This window comes from Ammospiza nelsoni, chromosome 8 (genome assembly GCF_027579445.1).
Source record: "Ammospiza nelsoni isolate bAmmNel1 chromosome 8, bAmmNel1.pri, whole genome shotgun sequence".
Classification (NCBI taxonomy): Eukaryota; Metazoa; Chordata; class Aves; order Passeriformes; family Passerellidae; genus Ammospiza; species Ammospiza nelsoni.
Window position 1 is genome coordinate 2184022 of NC_080640.1, and position 21118 is coordinate 2205139.

General features: G+C 44.0%; 1 protein-coding gene across 4 annotated transcripts; it reads right to left on the bottom strand.

The window, feature by feature from the left end:
* Positions 1-1823: 1823 nt before the first annotated feature.
* MKI67 (marker of proliferation Ki-67) lies at positions 1824-19401 on the bottom strand. 4 transcript variants are annotated; one of them, XM_059477307.1, is made up of 16 exons: positions 19377-19401; positions 17885-17998; positions 17029-17110; positions 16832-16947; positions 16422-16491; positions 15772-15832; positions 13251-14684; positions 12708-12946; positions 11781-12177; positions 9898-10013; positions 9337-9508; positions 9114-9248; positions 7288-8735; positions 6430-6502; positions 3125-6103; positions 1824-2444 (listed from the first exon to the last, which is right to left on the bottom strand). In XM_059477307.1, exons 2-16 carry the CDS (start codon positions 17974-17976, stop codon positions 2311-2313), a joined length of 7548 nt encoding a protein of 2515 aa, XP_059333290.1. In that variant the 5' UTR covers positions 17977-17998; positions 19377-19401; the 3' UTR covers positions 1824-2310. The 4 variants fall into 4 exon arrangements, with proteins under 4 accessions (XP_059333290.1, XP_059333289.1, XP_059333287.1 ...); XM_059477306.1 differs by having other exon boundaries at positions 15772-15835; XM_059477304.1 differs by having other exon boundaries at positions 15772-15850.
* Between the last annotated feature and the right edge of the window lie 1717 nt (positions 19402-21118).

Below are 21118 nucleotides of genomic sequence, written 5' to 3' on the forward strand. Positions count from 1 at the left end.
CCTATAAAATAAAATACATCTTTATCAAATTTGAATCAACATGACACAACAACAACATCACTTTCCGAGACTTCCACAAGTGAACATTTGCTTTGGGAATTCCCATCCTACCTTGTCCATCTCCACCAAACACATCTGGCCTTGCACAGATCTCCACAGGATGTGTGTGTGCTCCTGGCATTACAGAAACTGGGTCTAGATCTGGAGATCTCTCCAATTCCTGCAAAGCAGTGGGATAAATTCCTCAGGGAGATCCTGCAAAGCAGTGGGACAAATTCCTCAGGGAGATCTCCCCAATTCCTACAAATCAATGGGATAAATTCCTCAGGGCAATCTCTCCCATTCCTACAAAGCAGTGGGATAAATTCCTCAGGGAGATCTCCCCAATTCCTACAAATCATTGGGATAAATTCCTCAGGGAGATCTTCCCAATTCCTACAAAGCAATGGGATAAATTCCTCAGAGAGATCCTACAAAAGCAGTGGGATAAATTCCTCAGGGAGATCTCCCCAATTCCTACAAAACAGTGGGATAAATTCCTCAGGGAGATCTCTCCCATTCCTACAAAGCAATGGGATAAACTCCTCAGGGAGATCTCCCCAATTCCTACAAAGCAGTGGGATAAATTCCTCAGGGAGATCTCTCCAATTCCTGCAAAAGCAGTGGGATAAATTCCTCAGGGAGATCTCTCCCATTCCTACAAAGCAGTGGGATAAATTCCTGGAGAGGCTCTGCCCACCTTAGAGCAGCCTCTGCCCAGGATTCCTGCTCAAGACTCAACACCAGCTCCAGTGAGGCACCTGGGAACGTGGCAATGAGAGGAGACAATTCCTGATTTTTGAGTACTAGAGAAGGAGAATTTACTTCAGGAGATGTTCCTCAAGTTTAGTTTATCCACAAATTCCATCTTGGGGAGAAACCCCAGCTGTGGAAGAGAACTGAGGCATTTAATCCAAGCTTGTTAGATTTGAATTAGGACAAAACTCAAATCTGATCTGAGTGACTGGAGAAAAAAACCCAAACTTCTTAGAACCAGAAAAATATTCCTGCGGATCCCCGTATTTCCCAACCATGGCATTGCTTATACAAAGGAGACAGTTTTGAATTTAGGGGAGATGCTAAAATTTTGCTTTCCTCTGAGATTTCAGGGTTAAAGTTTTAGGAATGTCATGTTTGGGAAACAGGGTTTAAAAAAAGCCACAAAAAACCCAAACCAAACCAAAAGACCCCCTCACCATACAGTATCCCAGTTCTCATATTCAACCATGTGAAGTTCAAGGGAAAGCAGCAGATTCTGCACCTGGGATGGAGCAACCCTGGATGTATGGACATACTGCAGTTTTCAAACTAGAATAAAGTGATTTTAAAATAAAACTGCATTATAATTCAATAAAAACCCTCTGTGGATATGGGTACAGCATATTTCATATGATAAAAAACAGACAAAAAATCCAACCTAGATAAAAAAAAAATCATATTATTATATTAGTTTTGAGTTTTGGAGTCTTAGGGTCTTTTCCAACCTGAACAATTCCAGTTCCAACTGCTCTGCTGCAGAACCATCCCCAACCCCTCACACACCACATACACAAAGGATTTTAAATCAGGTCTAGAAACTGCACACAAATTTGATGCCCAGGCTGAATTTTCTCTGTTTCTGAGCATTTCAGAAGCCCCCAGTCTTGAAGACAAATTATCTGTAAAAAGTCCTAAAAATTCTGTCTGCAAACCACATCAATCAGAGGATGAACCTTAGAAATGAACACGTAAGACAGCAGCAATTATTCTTAAGCATTCTTAAACCCAAAAAACCACACAAGTGCCAGTGTTTACAAGTTTAATGACTTCAGAACCTGCACTTTTCAATACAAATTGAATTTTTTTAAAAAACTTATTAAAAATTTAGCATAATACTTCCACTAATACAACTATTTTTTTTAAGAATATTTACAGAACTTCAACGAAAAATAAAACTTAAGCATAGGAAAATTTCAGCAGAAAATAGCTTTAGCTTCCTGATTGTTGTACTGATCAACAGGAAAAAGGGTAGAAACACTGATAAACAAAATGGAATTTGTGTTTGCAGCTTTGCACAAGCACTCCATGGTTTAGGAACCACCACATATTGGCAAAGCCACTAAAGAAATATCTACTTTCTATCTGTAGGCACATTAAGAAATATATTTTGCAAAGCAACCATGTAATTACCAAGTCTTAGCTTAAAATCAGAGTGCAAATCAATTCACATTTAAAAAACCTGTAATTGGAATTACTGAATTGATTTAAAAACTAGTTCTGGGACTCCTAAGGCTATTTCCTTGTTCTTGTGCTGGATCTTGTCCTCCTCTCCATCCCTCCAGTGGTCTGAGCTGCCCGTGCATCCTCTCCTCCAGGTTTAGTTTGGTTTCTTCTTCCTCTTTGGAGAGACCCATTTTCATCATTCCCTATTTGCACATGGAACAAAAATGTCAATTTGTATCATCAATCAAACATTCCCCACAAAATTCCATCTTCACCTCCATTGTTTGGAAAGGAAATGTCCCCAATGACAACATTGCAAAGATTACAGCTCTGAATTCCACAAAGCAGATACCAACCCCACACTTCTGCACATCCAATATCCTTGAAGTTGGATCCCTGAGGATTCACAGCTATTTCTGAAAGTAGGTTAACATTAATGAGAGCACCAAAACCAATTAGCTGCCATTTTAGCTAAAATTCCTTCCACTGCTATGTGAAACTAAAACAGAACCAACACCAAAGTCCTGCAAAAGTGAAAACAGAGCAAGTTTCATGGCAGGCAATTCCTTGCTGTAGCACTACAGAGCTGCTGCCATTTCTCCTTCAAGGCACTCATTTGATAATATTTTCTAATTGGGAGTTTTTAAGTTAAGCTGAAAACTCCAGGGCCCACTTTAGGTGGCAGCAGGACAGGGCAGTGACTGTCCCCTGCTCTGGGCTGGGCCCAGTTTGGGTCCCTCAGCTCAGGAGGGACATGGAGGGGCTGGGGAGTGAACAGGGAAGGGAATGGAGCTGGGAGAGCCCCAGGAGCAGCTGAGGGAGCTGGGATCTTGTCCATCACAAACTCAGCCAACCTTAAAGAGAAAGCCAAGCCTTGCCTCACCTGATTTTAGTTTTTTGGCTGGCACATCCTCTGCTGGCAGCTGGCACCTCCTCCTGCGAGAGGGGGGAGCTGCCTGTGGAGCAGGGGCACCCTCCTGGCCTTGTCCTGGCTGATTCTCCTCAGAACCAGTGGGAGCTCCACTCAAATCCTGAGCTCCCAGAGCGCTGCCCTTTCCTGCCAAGTCACTGCTTTTGTGGGGAGAAGCAGCAGTAGCTGCCTCTGACACCTCCACCTTCCTCCTACTGCTTCTCAACTGCCTTGTTCTTCCTTGGCATGGGGCATCTTCTGGAGATGCATCTTCACTTTCTTGAAGAACCCTCTTCTGACCTCTGCCTCTGGGCAGGTTGGGTTTTCCCCTGAGAGAAGTGGAAATTGTTTCTTCAGAAGTGGAAGAAGTTGTTTTCTTCCTGCCCATTCTTGATGGATTTTCTTTTGCAGGTGGAGCTGTGTCCAAAACTTTACTTTTTTCTTCAGGAATTCTGTCTTTACCATCTTCTGGCAAACCCTGAAGTGAGGTGGGACTAAGAGCCAGTGAAGTGGCTGCTTGCCTCGAGCTCTCTTTTACAAGCTCCAAATTTTCTTGGGAAGAATTGTCCAAATTCTGTTTAACTTCCCTACTGTTATTTTTCCTACCACTTTGTTTTGACAGGACCTGGTTTCCCTGAACAGAACTTTTGGCTTCTACCAAGGGGGCAATTTCCTTCCTCCTGCCTCTTCTCAGTTGATTTTCCTTTCCAGATGGATCACAAGTTTCTAAGGGAACATTGTGCTCTTCTGTGGGAGCTTCTTCTCCATCACCTGTGGCCAACCTGCGCTTCCCTCGAAGAGAGATGGAATTGCTTGTGTGTGATGCCAGAGCAGCTTCTTTCCTTCTGCCCCTTCCTGGTGCCCTCTCCTTGGCACAGGACAGTGCTTCCAAAGGCACACTTGGTTCTTCCCGAGTACCTTCATCTTGAGTCTCTGACAGGGCACATTTTCCCAGGAGAGGAGTTGGACTACTTGCCTCTGCTGCTGGATCCTTCTTTTTCCTTCTGTCCCTTGCTGGTGCATTCCCTTTTGCCTGTAGAGTTTTCTTCCCCAGAGCTGGATTTTCCTCTTCTCTCTGTGCCACCTGTTTGGCAGCACCTTCCAGGAGCAGCCCACGCCTGGTTCTGACAGAGGGAGATCTGCTCTGTGGGGCTGCGGCCGCCTCGCGGCTCCGGCCCCGCCTGGGTGCATTGTCCTCTGCTCCCAAAGCTGCTCCTGCCTCCTGCACAACAGCCTCGTCTCGCCTTTCATCTGCACTTGATGTTTGTTTTTCCATAAAGGCAGGACTAGCTTGTTGTGGGATGGAATCAGGTTGCTTTCTCCTGCTCCTCCTTCCCTGTGAAGGAGGAATTTCGGAACTCTCATGTGGATTATCTTTGTCAGTCACCCCTTCATCACCCTCAGGTAAACTTTCTCCTTCAGTTGCTTTGGAACTGCTTTCTTCAAGCTGAAAATTAACTTTTTTACCTCTTCCTCTTCTAGGCACCACTGCATTATTTTGTGCTGGATTGCCCTGCCGGGTTTCGGTTTGCTCTGCTTTAAGGATTCCCCGTTCATTCCTGGTCCTCCTCTGAGTGCCCTGAGCAGGACTGGCACTGTCTGCAGCAGGGCCTGATGGGGCACCTGGGCTGGGCTGCTCCTCCCTGCCCTGGGCTGCACTGCCACAAACAGAGCCCACAGCGTCCTGCAGAGAAGACTCATCCACTTCTGACTTACATTTGGGAGCAATTGGTTTTAGGCTGTTCACGTTTTCCGTAAATTCCTCAGTTTTTTGCTCCAAAGAGTCTTTTTTGCCTCTCCTGTTTCTAGCCCTGTTTGCTTCCACGTTCTGAGCACTGACTGGCATTTTGTTTGTCTCTGCAGAAGGTGACTCTGCCTTTAATCTTTGAGCTGCCTCTGTTGTATTTTCCTGAGCATTTTCTGTTTCATATCCCTGAGATCCTTTCATCTTATTTTTCACGTGGGATTGTGTTTCAGCATCAGTTTCAGTTGATGTTTCCTCAGTTTTCTGAACGTTTTGTGTATTTTCAAGTGCGACCCCACCAGTGTCTGCTTTTATTTCAGCTGAGTGCTTTCTGTTTCTAGCACTTCTAAGAGACTTAACTCTTCTCTCTGTTGCCTCTAGTTCAAGTTTAGTGCCATTTTCAGATTCTTGTGCAGTGACAGCCTCAGGAGCTTTGTCACAATGCTGCTCCTGTCTCTGTGAAACCTTTGGGGATGGGTCTTTACGAAGCTTTCTGGTTGTTCCATGAAGGTCTCCTGGGGAAGCTGCTTTACCTTGGTCATTCCTTGCTCGTCTCCCTCTCCTTGGTGGAATCACTGGCTCTGTGTTCTCCACTCCTCTGCGCCTCCTCCTCGGTGACAGGAGCACTTCCCCACTGTCCTCCATCCCACTGTCTGCAGCTTTGCTATCAGGGTTATTTAAACCTGTTTGCAGCTGCCACATTTCACTCTGAACATTTCCAGCTCCTGTCTTTGTGCCTGGATCACCTTCAGTCTCACTGGTGCCACACTCCTGCAAACTCTGTTTGGTATCTGCAGGTGCTTTTTGTAGCACTGAGGAATCTTCCACACAAGACTCCAGATGTTCATTTGGAGGTTTTAACTCCTTCAGCTCTTTCCTTTTACCTCTCCCTGCTCTCTGAGCAGCTCCAGGTGGTTCCACAGATGAAACAATGTCAAGCCCTTCCTGATCAGGGCACTTCGGAACAATTTCTTGTATGCAACGCCTTGTCCTCCTTGCTCTTCCCTTGTTTTCAGGTGTGATCACTCCCATCTCCTCTTGGCTGTCAGGACTTGGCAACTCCTTTGAGCTCACACCATTTTCACTTGGCTCTGCTGCAGCAGGAGGCACAGCCCTCCTGCCCCTTCTGGCTCTCTGGGTAGGCTGCTCTTTACCAGCTGAGTCCTTCTGTTGGCAATCTTCACCTTGGGAAACTTCTCCTTTCTCTTCTAGAGCAGGGCAGAGAGCACAAGCAAAAATTAAATATTCCTGTGCCTGATCAAAGTATCTGTGTATTCCCATTCCCTTCACAGAACCATCTTGCTCAAACAAATCATACAACAAATAAAGAAATATTTAACAAATTCCTAGATTAAAGGCCAGGCTTCTGACTGAAGTTGTTTAATTTATTTGAATAGGTCGAAGGGAAAAAAAATATCTTAGCTCAGGAAATAGCTGGGCTCACTGAGAGAGGTTTGAACAACATTTGAATTTCATGGTAACATTTATGATTTTATATATTCATTATTCCTCTAAGCAAAATATTTGTCCTTACCATGTTTATGATTGGAATTAGAACCAGGAGGTGAAATTTCTCCCTGAGAATCCATAACATTTACTGATCTGACCTAAAGGAATAAAAAAAACCAATAAATGCGTGTCTGACAGGACAAGAACTTGGAGCCAACCAATGCCAGATGAATGTACAGCAATGTTTATAAAAATGCTTGTGAAACCCTTTTCTTTACAAATTAAACCAATTAGTCTTATAAATGCATCCATTTATGTGATATAAACCCATAAACATATCAAATTCAATTCTTGCCATCTCAAGTGAAAGACAACACTGTGGAGAGGTTTAGAAGTGCCTAAATGAGTGCTCAAAGGGAATTTGGGGTATTGAAGAGAAATTGAGTGTTCTGTAGTGTTTCATTGTAGTTCTAAGCACTAAGCCCAGGGATACTCAGCATTTTACCTATGGAACGTGAGAATCAAAATAATTTTTTCAGGAAATGATACTGGCAGTGATGCCAGACATCTCCACTGAGGATCAAGAGTCTTGTCACAATAAAAAGCAGCACCAGAACAAACCAGGCTGGGCACAGACATCACCAGCCCTGACCCACTGACTGCAGAACTTCACTTCTCCTACCTGCAATGGTCAGTGTGGAATGGTGAATGAGATGCTGGGAATGTCACTTTAATATTCAGCCTGTTTTTAATGATACCTAAACAACCTTAAAACACTCATTTGTGACAGGTCCTTTCAAATAAATCCATTTTAATACACACAAATGCAGCTGTCCCTATAAAATGTTGCAAGATGGAAAGTATCATACTAGGAAGCCTAAATTCATTTCAACCACAAGTTTCAAAATCTAAAAACATCCTTTCCAAAAGCTGAAGCATTTACCTTCATTTCCTCTGGGGTACCAAACATTTCAGTCACACCAGCGTAGTCCACTTCAGAATCAGAAGCTTTCTGCCTGGGTTCTGCCATGAGCCTCTGTAGCCCCACAAAATCCTCAACTGGTTGATATTTCTCTTTAGGAGACTTCATCAATCTCTGAATCCCAAACGTGTTTTCCACAGGCTGCGCCTTCTCCTTTGGTGTCTGGAAAATGCGGCTGACGCCAACCATGTCCTCCACGGGCTGGGATCTCAGCTTTGGCCTTTTCCTGGCTGAAGTCACACCTGGCACAGCTTTCACTGCTTGCTTGCTCTCTGCTGGAGTCTCCAGCAACCTTTTCAAGGCAGTTTCATCTGTGACTGCTTCCAGCTCTTGCTGAGGGGTCCTCAGGAGCTGCTTAATGCCTGACAGGTCCTCCAGTGGCTCTGCCTTCCGCCGTGGGGTCCTCATGAGGTGCTTGATGCCTGACAAAGCCTCCACAGGCTCCAACTTCTGCTTCGGGGTTTTCAAGAGGTGCTTGATATCTGGCAGAACCTCTACAGGCTCCAGTTTCTGCTTTGGGGTCCTCATGAGATGCTTGATGCCTGACAAAGCCTCTACAGGCTGCAGTTTCTGCTTTGGGGTCTTCAAGAGCTGTTTGATGCCTGAAAGAACCTCTGCAGGCTTCAACTTCTGCTTTGGGGTCTTCAAGAGGTGTCTGATGCCTGACAAAACCTCTACAGGCTCCAACTTCTGATCTGGGGTTTTCAAGAGGTACTTGGTGCCTGACAAAACCTCTACAGGTTCCAACTTCTCATCTGGGGTCTTCAAGAGCTGCTTGATGCCTGACAGAACCTCTACAGGCTCCATCTTCTGCTTTGGGGTCTTCAAGAGGTGTCTGATGCCTGACAAAACCTCTACAGGCTCCAGCTTCTGATCTGGGGTCTTCAAGAGCTGCTTGATGCCTGACAGAACCACTACAGGCTCCAGTTTCTGCTTTGGGGTTTTCAAGAGGTGTTTGATGCCTGACAAAACCTCTGTAGGCTCCAATTTCTGATCTGGGGTCTTCCAGAGTTGTTTGATGCCTGACAGAACCTCTACAGGCTCAGACTTCTGCCTTGGGGTCTTCATGAGTCTCTTGATACCTGACAAAACCTCTCCTGGTTCTGACCTTTGCTCAGGGGTCCTTAAAATCTTCCTTTTGCTTGACATGACCTCAAGTGGCTCCACTTTCTGCTTTGGAGTCCTCCTTTTACTTGCTGACTTCACCAGAGATGCTGGTTTTGCTGGAGTTACTGCCAAACTACCCACAGTATCTTTGTGCACAGCTTTTCTCTTTTCAGGAGTTTTTGTGGCTGTTTCATCAAACATAGATGGAGATGACTCCTCTCTCAGAAGGTGGAATATGCCTGGACTCTCTTGCTTCTGCTCTGAAGCATCTGAATTATTTAATGGTGACACCAGCATCTCTCCTGAAATAAGCAGTAGACTTATGTCATTTGGAAAATAAATTAAGCAGAAAATCCAAGCATTTTAATTGGTGCATAATAAAAAAATTCCAATTCAAATTCAAATAGACCCTTCTAGAAATCAAAATCCAAACACGTGCATTGGGCATTCAGTGTCTGAATGTCTCACCAGCAGCCTGAAGTTCCACACCAAACACAATGAATAATAAAATATCCTACTCAGAAACTAACTGGAACTACATTTTCTTTTAATACCTGATAAATCTCAATGGTTCCTCTCAGAGGTTGCTGGATGCTTCACCTCAGTTACATCTGCTTGGCTGAGACTGCTGCTAACCCATAATATACCTCAATATTCTTTTTTTAAAATACCAAGCCTACCAGATTCCTCAGGAGTGTGCAAGTCAGAAATGTCCCCTGCAGCCCATGGGGGTGTAACATCAGCATTCTGAGCAGCAGCCAAAGGAAGAGTTCTTCCTCCCTGAGTTTTTGGGGTTTGGAACATTTCAGGTACCCCTAGAAATGACATTTGGGGAAATGAGCAGAGGTTTTGACAAAAGAACTGCACAGCAGGCAGAGGAAGCAACAGACTTTGAAATCTCACCTGTGAAACTTTCATCCATGTCCATGTTTAGCTTCAGCTTGGGATTTTTTACCACTTTAGGGACCTGTCCAGCTGACCTGACTGTGGTGGAATAAGCTCTACCTACAACTATGGTAGCAGGTGACTCTGCATGACCTGTGCTGAAGTGACCTTTTATTTTCCTCTCTGGAGTCTGCAGAGGGAAAAGAAAAAAGTTATTAAGCGAAGATTCATGGTGGAAGAGGTGGCCAAGCTCCTTCCATAATTTATTTATGGAACTGGGAGGTTCCAGAAGGCTGCAGGATGAGGGCTGGAAGGTCCAGCCAGCCTGAGTTCAGGAAAGGCAGGTCCTGCCTGATTTTTATGATCAGAGCTTGGATTCCAAGATCTTTGAGGTCGTTTCCAACCCTATTAATTCTGTGATTATTTTTGTAAAAACCTCCATTTCCCACATGCTGTGAGAGACATCAACTCCCATTTTATATCACACCAAGAGCTCAGCTTCTCAGTCAACATCCATCCAAGCTGCTTGGTGGATATGCAAGAAAATAAAACAAAGCAACACAAGAAAGACAAGGATACCTTTGGTGGGTGGTTTAATCTCTTCAGGGCTTTTCCTTTACGGACAGTTTTTTTAGCAGTCTTTGGCTGTGGTCTTGCAACTCCCAGTTTTACCACTTCTGCCCAAGATTTTGCAACTAGAAGAAAAGGAGAAAGAACCAATTTAACTCTCAGCTGTGTAAATGGAAGTTCACAATTATTCCTTTATGATTCCAATACATTTTCTGCAGTCTGGCAGAGGAAAGTGGTTGTTATTAATCTGGTAACGGCTGAAGTGTTCTCTGAAACATTCTCAATTTGAAAATCCAATTTCAGCTGAAGTTTAAGGAGACTCCAAGTACCCAGTGTGGCTTTCCACACCAAAACAATGAGTTTCACACAGTGTCAAACACAGCTCAGATCCTACAGCTGAACACTGACCCAGTTCCTTCCTCTCTCTTTTGGAAGGAACTCATTTTTCCCAACAGAAACTTGAGCTTTTCAGCCTTGTTCATTATAGATGAGCTTTACTCTGGTGAGATTTAACAGAAGAGAAATTGTTTCTAAGTGAAGTTTCTTTTCCACCTTCCTGAGGAATTTCAGTTATTTATCCTGAATTTAGATCTACACAACCTTCCCATAATTTTTCTTGTATCACTTTCTCCTTGTGACACACTCCCAAAATTCCCACAGCAAGGTCATCTTCATCACAGCATCATTCTGTACACAGCAGAGGGAGCAGGGAGTTACAGCTGTGGAATAAATGAAGCTGGAAGTTGTAGGACACCTGCCTGGTTTACTTCAGGAAAAAAAGCTATCAGAACAAAGGGATCATATAAAAGAAATGACTTGTTTTAAAACAGATAAAAAGGGGAATGCTGTTCCTTTCCCATCCAAGAAAAGGATGCTGTTATTCTCTTGTCAGAATTGCTATGTCAGTCTGTAAATAAAAAGAACTTTGAAGAGCTGACATTGCCAGGGTGTGCAGGATGCAGGGGAATATGCCAAGCATCCAGGAAATTACCTGAAAAAGCTCTGGAAACAGTTTTACTTTGGATCTGAAGTTTTTAAGAGCTGTGATGTTCTTTTCATATTACAGAAGGAATTGCTGCAGTGATATTAAAAAGCACATCACAGAGGTGGTGAGAAATGGAATGCCACTGGTATTTGTCAAGAGCTCTGCTGCCATTAAAATGGACAGAATAATAAAGTAATAAAAATTCCTGGGTGAATGGGGAATTGGACTTTGTCAAACTGATTTAACTGATGAAAACAGGTGAGAAATACACCCTACTTCAAAGTTTATTCAAAAGTCAAAACCCGAAGAACCAGAACTCCACTATTACAGTTTCCAATGCTGTCAAAACTATTTCCAATCAGTGCTCAACACTGGGAATTCTGAGGATTTGAAAGTAACACCCAGTTATGATCTTATTTCTTATTTCTATCACCTAAGTATCACTTTGAGCAGTTCAATACAGCCCAGTTCCTTGACAATAACTCCATTATTCCTGAGCCTTGTATAAAAAGAAGGCACAAAATAACCAAAGTGAAGCTGCATTGCTATGAAAGGTGAAGTTTCTCAAAACAAAAGTGATGTGATAAACATTGTTTAGTTTAACACTACTTGAACTTGACAGATTTTAAAGATCATGACTATAACCTTGCAAAGAGAATGTTAATTTTACCATTTAAAAACTTCTGAACATTAATATCTGTGTTTAATTATGTTCATAGATACTTTAATAAATGTGCTTTATGGACAAAAAAATTGCAACACTTTGCACTTCCAGTAAGGCCAGCAGATTTCAGAAGATTCACCAATTACCTGGTGGTCTCTGCATAACCAAACAAGTAATTTCCAGTGTGGTTCCTGTATTTTAAAGCATGAAAGTGAGTATTAGAAATTAACTATTGAAACCAACCTAATAAATTGGCACTGGAGGCACCACTTCTCCTCTTGGCACTGATGACAGCCACAGCCCCACCTCTGCTCCTCCTGGCAGAGCCCTTCAGGCACAGCTGGGCACCTCTGGCTGACCTGGCAGGCGTCGCTGCCCCCGAGGCTTTGGCATCCTGGGCAGCAGCAGCAGCAGATTTGGGGGTTCTCCCTTGGGCACCACTCTTCCCCTCGGGATCCAAGCCCTGTGTGCCAGCATCCTTCTCCTCTGCAATCAGGAATGGAGTGGGGGGCTGGGAGATGGAGACTCGCCCTTTCCTGAAGGGGGCTGGAGAGCCCGCAGGGGTTCTGGGGGCTGGCACAGGGGGTGAGGCACCTGGGGGCTGCTGGGCTGGGCAATTCTTGGGTGACTTTTTCTCTTCCTAGGAAAAAAATAAAAAAGTAAATTAAGAATTTTTTCCTTCTTTTTAATGAAGTGATCAGTGCAGGCAAACCCTGCCTGAGACTTGGATTTTACTTTTTCAGAAATGATAAATGATTCCTAAACTGTTGATCAAGTCTGGGCTAAGTTAGGCAGGAGGGTTTACCTTACTTTTGATCCTCATCTTTTCCCATCCATACCCTTCATCCATCCTCAGCCACCAACTAAACCTTTTTTTGTCCATTTAATTTCAGATTGATTGATTTTAAACTTTTAGCCTGATTTTTCCTTGTGTGTTTTACCTATCCACAAAGTAGCAGAGTGACCTTGCCAGGGAACCTGGTTGTACTTTCACTTTATAATAAAGCTGTTTTAGCTGATGATTCTTTGAGCATCCCAAACACTCATGAGTGACACCAGCATGCACCACACAAGGGTTACTACTAATTTTGAATTAATACATATATAATAGAATCTCTAAATTCTGATGACAGTAATGGACTCAGCAACTTGATTACTCTGAACATTTACCTGATCTATCAAGTGCTTCAAGCTCTGAGCCTTTTTGAGCACAGCCCGAGGAGAGTTTCCATGGGGTAAGCTCCTCCTGGCAGGGAGGGCTCCTCTTTTCAGGGGAGAGTTGGGAGGCAAACTTTTATCAAAGAGTTCTGGGCTCAGATGGCCACCAAAGGACACTCTCTTCCTTTTGCTCAAAGCCTGAGGGAGCATTTCACCACTTTTCCTCTTCTGAGAGATTCTTTTTGTCTTGCCTGAAAAGAACAATTGAAATGATTTTTAGATATTCAAGAATCCAAGGCAGCATTTTAACCTCTCCTGGTGCATTTCAAAGCTGGAAACAAAACTCAGAGAAACCTACCTTAAAGGGAAATAGATTAAATCCAGGATATTTTATACATACTAGGTATTGTTAAGGTCAAATGTAACTCCATGATAAATATTTTACAATTAGTGTCAGTAATTGGTTGTACATTTTACCCAAGTAGGAGAATTCTTAGGAAAGTGCTACAGAATTTCTCTCATACAAAAACCAAGTAGGGAATCCAATGTATTTACCTGAGTCTTCCCCATGCAAGAGGCCCAAAGTTTTGGTTTCTGAGCCAGGCTCAGTGTCTCCCAGCTCAGCAGCACTTCCAGGAGATCTCCTGCCTGATGGTCTCCGAGGTCTTGTAGCACTGGTGACTTCCAAACCCTGGTTTTGGTGACTCCTGCCCATGGCCAGCTCTGCTGGAGCTCCCCTGGCTTTTCTGCCTGAATTGTGCTGCTCCAAAGCAGTGTTTGCCTGCAGTGCTGTTTCAGCCAGCCCTCCAGAGCTCCTTGGCCTCCCCCTTTTCCTTCCAGGTGTCTGACCAGCAGGAGATGCCAACATCTCCTCTGCAGCCAATGCCTCTGAATGGGCACTTTTGTCCAAGAATTCTTTACTTTCCCTGCTGCTTCTTCTGGGACTCTTGGAATCAGAGAGAGAGGCAGGGGTTTCACAATGTCCCACCTCTGAGTTCTCCAGGTTTGCCTGATCCCAGATTTCCTTCAGCACCTCCTGGGCAGGTTTTCCTGGTGTTTGTTGTTTGCTGTTTCGTCTTGGCTTTAAGCTTTTCTCTTCTGGCAAAGGCAGCTGTGTGTCCTCAGCTCTGCACGCTGGATCTTCCCTTGGAGCTGCAGCTGGGATCTCTGGAAGTGGCTTCAGCTTGAGGGACCCACGCCGTGGGGTCCCTGGAGCGCCAGGATTCCCAGGGCTCACTCCAGAGCTCCCTCTGGGAGGTGACACAGGAGCAGAGCGAGGACTCCTCCTCGGGGGAGCTGCTGCAGCAGCACTGCAGCTGCTGGGGCTGCACACTGCCCTCTGAACTGGGCACTCAAACCTTTCTATGGAGCACTGCTCCAGCAGCACCAGCGAGCTGCTGTGGTGCTCCTTGCTGGGTCTGGGTGTAACTGCAGCACCTCTGGAAGTGCCTGGTGTCCTCAATCCCTTGGGATCCTGCAATGAACCCTGACTGCTCTCTCCTGACACCTCCTTTGAAGTGGGACCTTGAGGACTCCTGGTAAAACTCCTCCTGGGAGTTCTCCCCCCAGCTGACAGCTGCTTAAACCCTGGGCTGTTTTCTTCTTCTCTTCTCACAATTACACATTTTTCAATATTTTCCATCCTGCCTGATTCCTTTCTTTTAGCCAGGCTGCCCAGATCAAAAGGACAACTCTGGGATGAAATGGGGGCACTTGGTTCTGGCAGAACACTCCCAGGGTCTCCTTTTGTGGCTGGCCGAGAGGAACTTCTCCTGTGCAGAGGTTTTTCCACTTTCAGCTCATTTTTCACTCTTTCATAGAGTTTACTAAAGGGAGACATTTCATTTTGCTTTTTAAGAACATGATGTATTCTCTGTGAAGATTTGGGTGTTTGGAGTTTGACAGGGAAAGCTTCAGGAAGATTTTTCTCTGGAGTTTGTTTCTTTTCATTGGCATTTTTTTCTTCACACTCAGCATTTGCTTTGCTTTCTTTGTAGATGAACAAAAATAGAGACACAGAGTTACTTTAACATTTCAGAACTAAAAATAAAAGTTCCATCAATACAGATTGAAAATTCCTTATTTTCCCTCCCAAGGGGGAAGATCCAGGTCAGCAAAGACTTTCCTTGTCAGCCAGGGTCTTGTTACAGAGCTTGCAAGGGTTTTTCAGGGTGAAGAGAGAGGTGAGAATGTTGACCTCATGTTCAGAAGACTTGATTTATTATTTTATTATATATTTTACATTATTACTATGCTAAAAGGAATAGAAGGAAGATTCTCAGAAGCTAGCTAAGCTAAGAATAGAAAAGGAATGAATAAACAAAGGGCTATAATAAATAAATAAAGCACAGAGTGAGACCCAGCTCTGCTGTGAGTGGTCAGTAAATCCAAACACAATCCCAGATGCACCTGTTGCATCCCACAGCAGCAGATAACCATTGGTTACATTTTGTTGCTGAGGCCACAGCTTCTCAGAAGGGGGAAAAATCCTAAAGAAAGGATTTTTATGAAAAGATGTCAGTGACAGGATCTACTGAAATGGAACACCTGGAAGCACCTGGGGCTTTTTTCACTGGGACAAAAAAATCAGTCAGAAATGATAATAAAGAGCCTTCTCTGAAAATTAGGATTATTTAAGACAAGAAGGATGGGAAGGTGAAGTCCTGGCATTTAAGTAGTCTATGGGTTATAATTACCCAGAATTAGCAGCTCTGGATTTTTCTGGTTCTACAGGAAACAGTTCCTGTAAACATTTCAATATATACTGTGTACCTTCAAAATTACACTTTTTCAATTATTCATTAGGAAAGAATGCATGAGATAATGCCATATTTGCTAAGAAAAAAAGTGTAGCTGTAGGTCAGCAGAGCAGTTCAAGTTACATTTTAATGTCGAAGGTGAATCCACAGTATTTAAACATGATGAGATAATCACTGACACTGCAAGGTGCTCTCAGATTGGAAAGTATTAAAATGCCTTTTCTCCCCTCTTTTAACTTTGGTTCAATTCTAATGCCAATAATAAATGCAGTTAAGGGGGCAAAAGCAAACAAAGCCCTCATAAAACAGGCACCAACCTGAAGCATCAAGACTTTTAGCTCCTGGAGGTTGTTTGGGTAATAATTCCACTTCTGCCACCTGCTGAACATGAAGAACCTGTAAATTTGTACAACATTACAGCAGAGCAACAAACATTTTATACTTCAGCTTTCAATTTGACATTGAAAAAACCTATTTATAGGAGAATATGCACTGACCCTAAACAAGCTTTAAAGTATTCAAATTAAATCCTTGAACTTTTCAATATTTAACATTGGCCAATACATTTGAGGCCCTAGAGGGCAGAAGTTCATCTTGTTTTATCACTTAAATTCTGAGCTGTCAAAGCAGCTGTAAAATAAGAATGAAAACACTTGAACCTCCCCTTACCAAACCCAGTGGAAGATTTATAGCTCTGTCTTAGTAACACCATGAATTATGAATTATCTAATACCAAACAGTGGCAAATTTTTGACTCAAATTTAGACTAAAAATTACTAAATTTTCCAAAGCACTTATCAGAAAGTTGATTTGCATTTTATGACAGAAGGGAAGTTTAGGGCTGAAAAGTTACTTTTAATAAGAAAAGTGTAATTTCTTTTAATAAGAAAACAGAACAAGAAGATATAAAATTATGTCACTACTACCAATATGTTTCTAAAGAAAAAAGCCACAGCCACAAAGTTACCTGCAGAGTTTCATCTTTTGGAGACCTGGAACGCTTCCTTTTCGGTGTTGATTGCAGAGGATATTCAAACCTGAACAAATATTTTAAAACACCATGTTTTGTCAAATAATTGATGACTCGATTCTGATTATTAAGAGGAATGACCTAGGAATGTTGCCCCCTCCCAACAGTGTATACATCTCCATTTGAAAGGCTTCAGCAACTTTAAATTTCACCCTAAAACAAAATAAGAATGATGTCTCTAAACAATTCTATCTTTACTGATTTAGCTTAATGTAATATAAGCAATAAAGAGATAACTTTAGCAATCCTGCCTTCTGATGAAGGTCTATAAGATTTTACAGAGAAATATGAAATAAATGTCAGTGTTTATTATCTGGAATGAAATAAGTGAAGAGGCTGGCACCCACCTGAAAGAACGATCGATGATGGTTAACACATCTCCGTGCTTCAGGGGCACAGGCTGCTCAAAGCAAGCCCCGTTCAGCTGCGTGGGGTTCACCGAGCTCAGATTGGTCAGGACTGCCTGAAAAGCAAAGCAAAGCAAGGCATGAGTGACCTGCAGGGATGCAGCACTCAGGGCCTGTTCAGTACACCAGCAGCTCACCTCCTTGTTCTCATTGACCTCGATTCTGCAGTGCTCGTTGGACACCCAGGGCAGCCGCATGCGGATGTCGCATTCTGATTTCCTGGGGGAAACACAGCTTAGTTCCACACAAACGCTGCCAGAATTAGGGCATTGCCCAATATTTTAGTTAGCAATGGTACAGCAGCATGAGGTCTCTCATTTAAAGAGAATTAACTACCAAGGTCTTTTTAAACTGGTAAAAAATAGCAGCTGACACTCCTCCAGCATCAGAGATCAGAAAACAAGGGAAACACCCAAAGTGAAAAAAGCAGATCACAACAAGCTGAGACACAACTACAGCACGGCTGCTGCTGTGGGATTAACTTACTCCAGAGTTTCCTGAGACTTGTGGAATATTTTCACACAAAATGAGCTGTTAAAGCCATTCTCAGGCTTACATTTCTGACTGAGACTGCCAACAGGTCACTGGACCTTGGTCTCACCTGCAGAACAATTTCTACCCTCTTAAAAGTTATTAGCAAGTTAAAACATGTTCATAAATGTACAGACTTTTCCTTTCTGTCCTTTTCTTAAGCTAATCTCTAATGCTTTTGACTTGCTGTTAGTCTTACCACCTTTAATCCCTTCCCCTGATTTCCTGTGGCCATAAATTTAAAATCAATCAATCAATAAAAGTAGTTCTGGCAAGGAAAGGACAAAAAGCAGTAATAAAATAAAGTTCAACTTTCTACTCTTACATCAACCCTAGTCCAGTATCACCTTCCCTCCTCTGTACACCATTCCTAAATACGCGTTTATTTTTGTAAATAAGCATTAAAATACATCATCTGTAGGAAAGCACTCATTATTTCAATGTATGCAAGCAAATTCTCACCTTCCAAATAAACAAGAAGTTGAGGTGAGAGGAAAAACAATTCCATCAGTCCCGTTCCTTTTAATGACAACGATTGTTCCATAGCGCGGCATCTTCGAACTTAAGGAACCTTACCTATGAAAAACACCCAGATTACTCATCCTAATTATGATTTACATGTTCATGAGAGAAAATTGATGTAAATTTTTATGCTTTATTTTGTACCAGAGATATTTTCTAATGGACAGCAGAAGAATCTCAGTGCTGTTTATATGTGTTTTTCTGTGTAAAAATTATGAATATGTTTATAAATTGTCAGACTAATGTTGGTGTTCAGGTGACTTTTGTTACCCATCATAACCTAGGAAACCTTCAGGGGCAACACAGATTTCGTCCCATAAACAACTTAAAAACTCACTCGTCTTCACCTAAATCTAAATCCTTCAATCTCTTACCCAAAGGGAAATGCTCAGATTGGAATTTAAAGCAGAGAGCAGCTGACTGTAGTTCTATTTTCCTGGAAAAGGAGGGGAGCAGCGGCAGGAACAGCTGGGAAGGGGCCGGAGCTGGGGCAGCCCCCGAGCTCTGTCGCGATCGTGCACAGACCGCGACAGAAGGAGGAACAGCTCAGAACTGGCATAAAAACCCCAAACCCACAGCGCAAAAAGATACCCTTTTATATATTTTCATACAATTGTTTAACGTATAACTACGACTACCACAAGCGAGCCTCAAAGAAGCACCTTTATTAACACTCTATTTGAAATCAGCAAAGTAAAACAAGGCAATTAAACGCAGTTAAGAGAGGCTCTCGTGTAATTTTTAGGTGGGTTTCATGCGATAAAACACTTGTTGAAAACAAGACACAACTCGGAGGGGAAGCCGGCCGTCCCTCAGGCTTTAGGGCACGCAAACACTCGGGGTCCTGCCCACGGCAGCCACAAGCGCCCACAGGGCAAACGAGCCACAGGAGCTGCAGAAGCAGAAATTGATAAGCACGGGCTTCAGGCGGTCACAGGACAGGTACACACCGGGGGAGAAGAGGGCAACAGCCGCCATAGCATGGGGCCACCATGGGAGGGCAGGTGGTCACCGAAGCGGGGTGTCAGGCAGCCCAACCTCCTCGCGGCACCCCAAAGCCGCGTCCCCCGGCCCTACTCCCCTCCCCGCTGGCACACCCGTACCTGGGTCAGCCGGAGCGCTGGCGGCCGCTGACGGGCCCCGTGTGGCGGCGTCCGACGCGCGCTCCCGGCACGGCGCGGCGCCGACTGAGCCCTTCCCGCGCGCGCGCGCCGCCCCCGAGCCCTCGCACTGCGTCCCCCTTTCCGCCCCGCTGTATCCCTCCGCCAGGCACCAAAACAGAGCCCCCGGGAACCGCGCAGACGGATGTACTGGGAGCCGCCGCCACCGCTCGCGCCTGCCGGCAGCAGCCATGGCGGCGGAACAGCACCCAACCCCCCCGGCCGCGACAAGCGGTACCGGGCAGAGGGACTCTTTTAGCTTTACCCCGTACCGGATCGGCGGAAGCAGAAACGAACGCACCGCGCCGACCGTTGAACATTCGAAAAGGAGCGCGGTGGCTTCTAATTGGCGGAGGGGGCGGCGCGCGATGCGCCGCGCAGCCAATGGGGAGCGGCGGGGGCGGTTTGAGTTCAAACGGAGGCGCCGCCCCGCGGACCCGCTCGCGCCTCAGGCGCTGCCCGGGAACTGCGGCGGGAGCGGCCGGTCCCTCACGGTGGGACCGGCACGGACACGGAGAAATTAACAGGAGCTGGCATCGCTCTTGTGCTTGTACCTGCGCCTGGATCTGTACCAGTGTCCCGGCCCGAACCTGTGCTTGTACCTGTGACCGCACCTATGCTTGTACCTGATTTGTACCTGTGTCCCCTCCTGAATCTGTGCCTGATCTGTACCTGTGCCTGGAGCTGTATCTGTGCCCCAACCTGAACATTTTCCTGAACCTGTACCACTGACAAAGCCTGTGCTTGTACCTCTGCTTGTATCTGTACATGAACTTCTACCTGTACCTCTGACCACACCTGAATCTGAACCTGTACCTGAATTTGAACCTGTACCTGTCCATGAACCAGTACACAAACCTGTTCTTGTACCTGCACCTGTGTCTATACCTGTACATGAATCTGTACTTGTACCTGTGCCTGAGTCTGTATGTGAACCTGTCCTTACACCTGTACCCAAAAAAATACCTGTGCTGATACTTGTGTCTGTACCTGAACCTTTGTCCATAGCTGCACCTGCACATGAACCTGTACCTGAACCTTTATCTAGATCTGTGTCTGAACCTACACTTGAACTTGTGCCTGTATCTGAACCTGCACCTGAACCTAAACCTGCTCCCAAACCTGAACCTGTCCAGCCCCATCGAGCCCCTCTCTGAGGGAGGGGGACTTGCAAGGAGCTCAGTGGTCCCAAATTTGCACCTCCCCAGATGAACAAAACCCACCCAGATTCGCTTTATATCAATTCAGCTTCACTTAGGCTTTATAAAGTGATTTCAGCATCTGTGTTTGATCAGATTAAAATAGTACTAGCCACAAAAAATACTATTAATCACAAAGGTGAGGGGGAGAAGAATAAAGGGAGCAAGTGAGCAGAAATAAAAGTTAAATTAGTATTTTAAGTCCATTTTAATCCACAAATTAGTTACCTTCATTTAGATATAAATCTGATCCCCATCTCTGCTCCCAAACAGGAATTTGTTACTGAGACTGGAATTTGAGGACCTGTGAGGCCAAGAATCAACATGAACACTGTGTTGATCTGTGATTGAAGACAGAAGAAAAAAATAACAATATTAATAACAGCAACAACCACAATGCATTATTGAGATCTGAAGTGTGACCTTCATTCCAAGTTTGATGCTTGGGAAGGGGATACACGACAAGGTCACCCAGCCTTTAGTGCTTCAGGGGATAAAATTCTACTATTCAGATCTTTTACAAAGCAGAACTTTTGATTTTACTCCTATTTTATTATCTAGCTTGCCTCAAAGACTATTTTATATGCTGTGATGACTTTAGATGTGATACAGTCAGATGTAAGCAGCTTTTTTGATGTTATTTTTTTCAAATAAATGACTTTGAAGTCTATTTCCTAAGCTTTGGCGGGCCTTTAATTTAGCTCACTTATTATTATTATTATTATTATTATTATTATTATTATTATTATTATTATTATTATTATTATTATTATTATTATTATTATTATTATTTTACTACAGCTGTGTGCTACTGG

What these genes read in the sequence shown, in the direction of transcription:
- MKI67 (XM_059477304.1), bottom strand. Translation starts at nt 17,976, where the DNA reads ATGCCGCGCTATGGAACAATCGTTGTCATTAAAAGGAACGGGACTGAT. An exon ending in AGGTCAATGAGAACAAGGAG is followed by an intron (nt 16,948 to 17,028) that starts GTGAGCTGCTGG and finishes TTTGCTTTTCAG; the next exon opens with GCAGTCCTGACCAATCTGAG. An exon ending in CTCCAGTGCCAATTTATTAG is followed by an intron (nt 10,014 to 11,780) that starts GTTGGTTTCAAT and finishes CTTTTCTTCTAG; the next exon opens with TTGCAAAATCTTGGGCAGAA.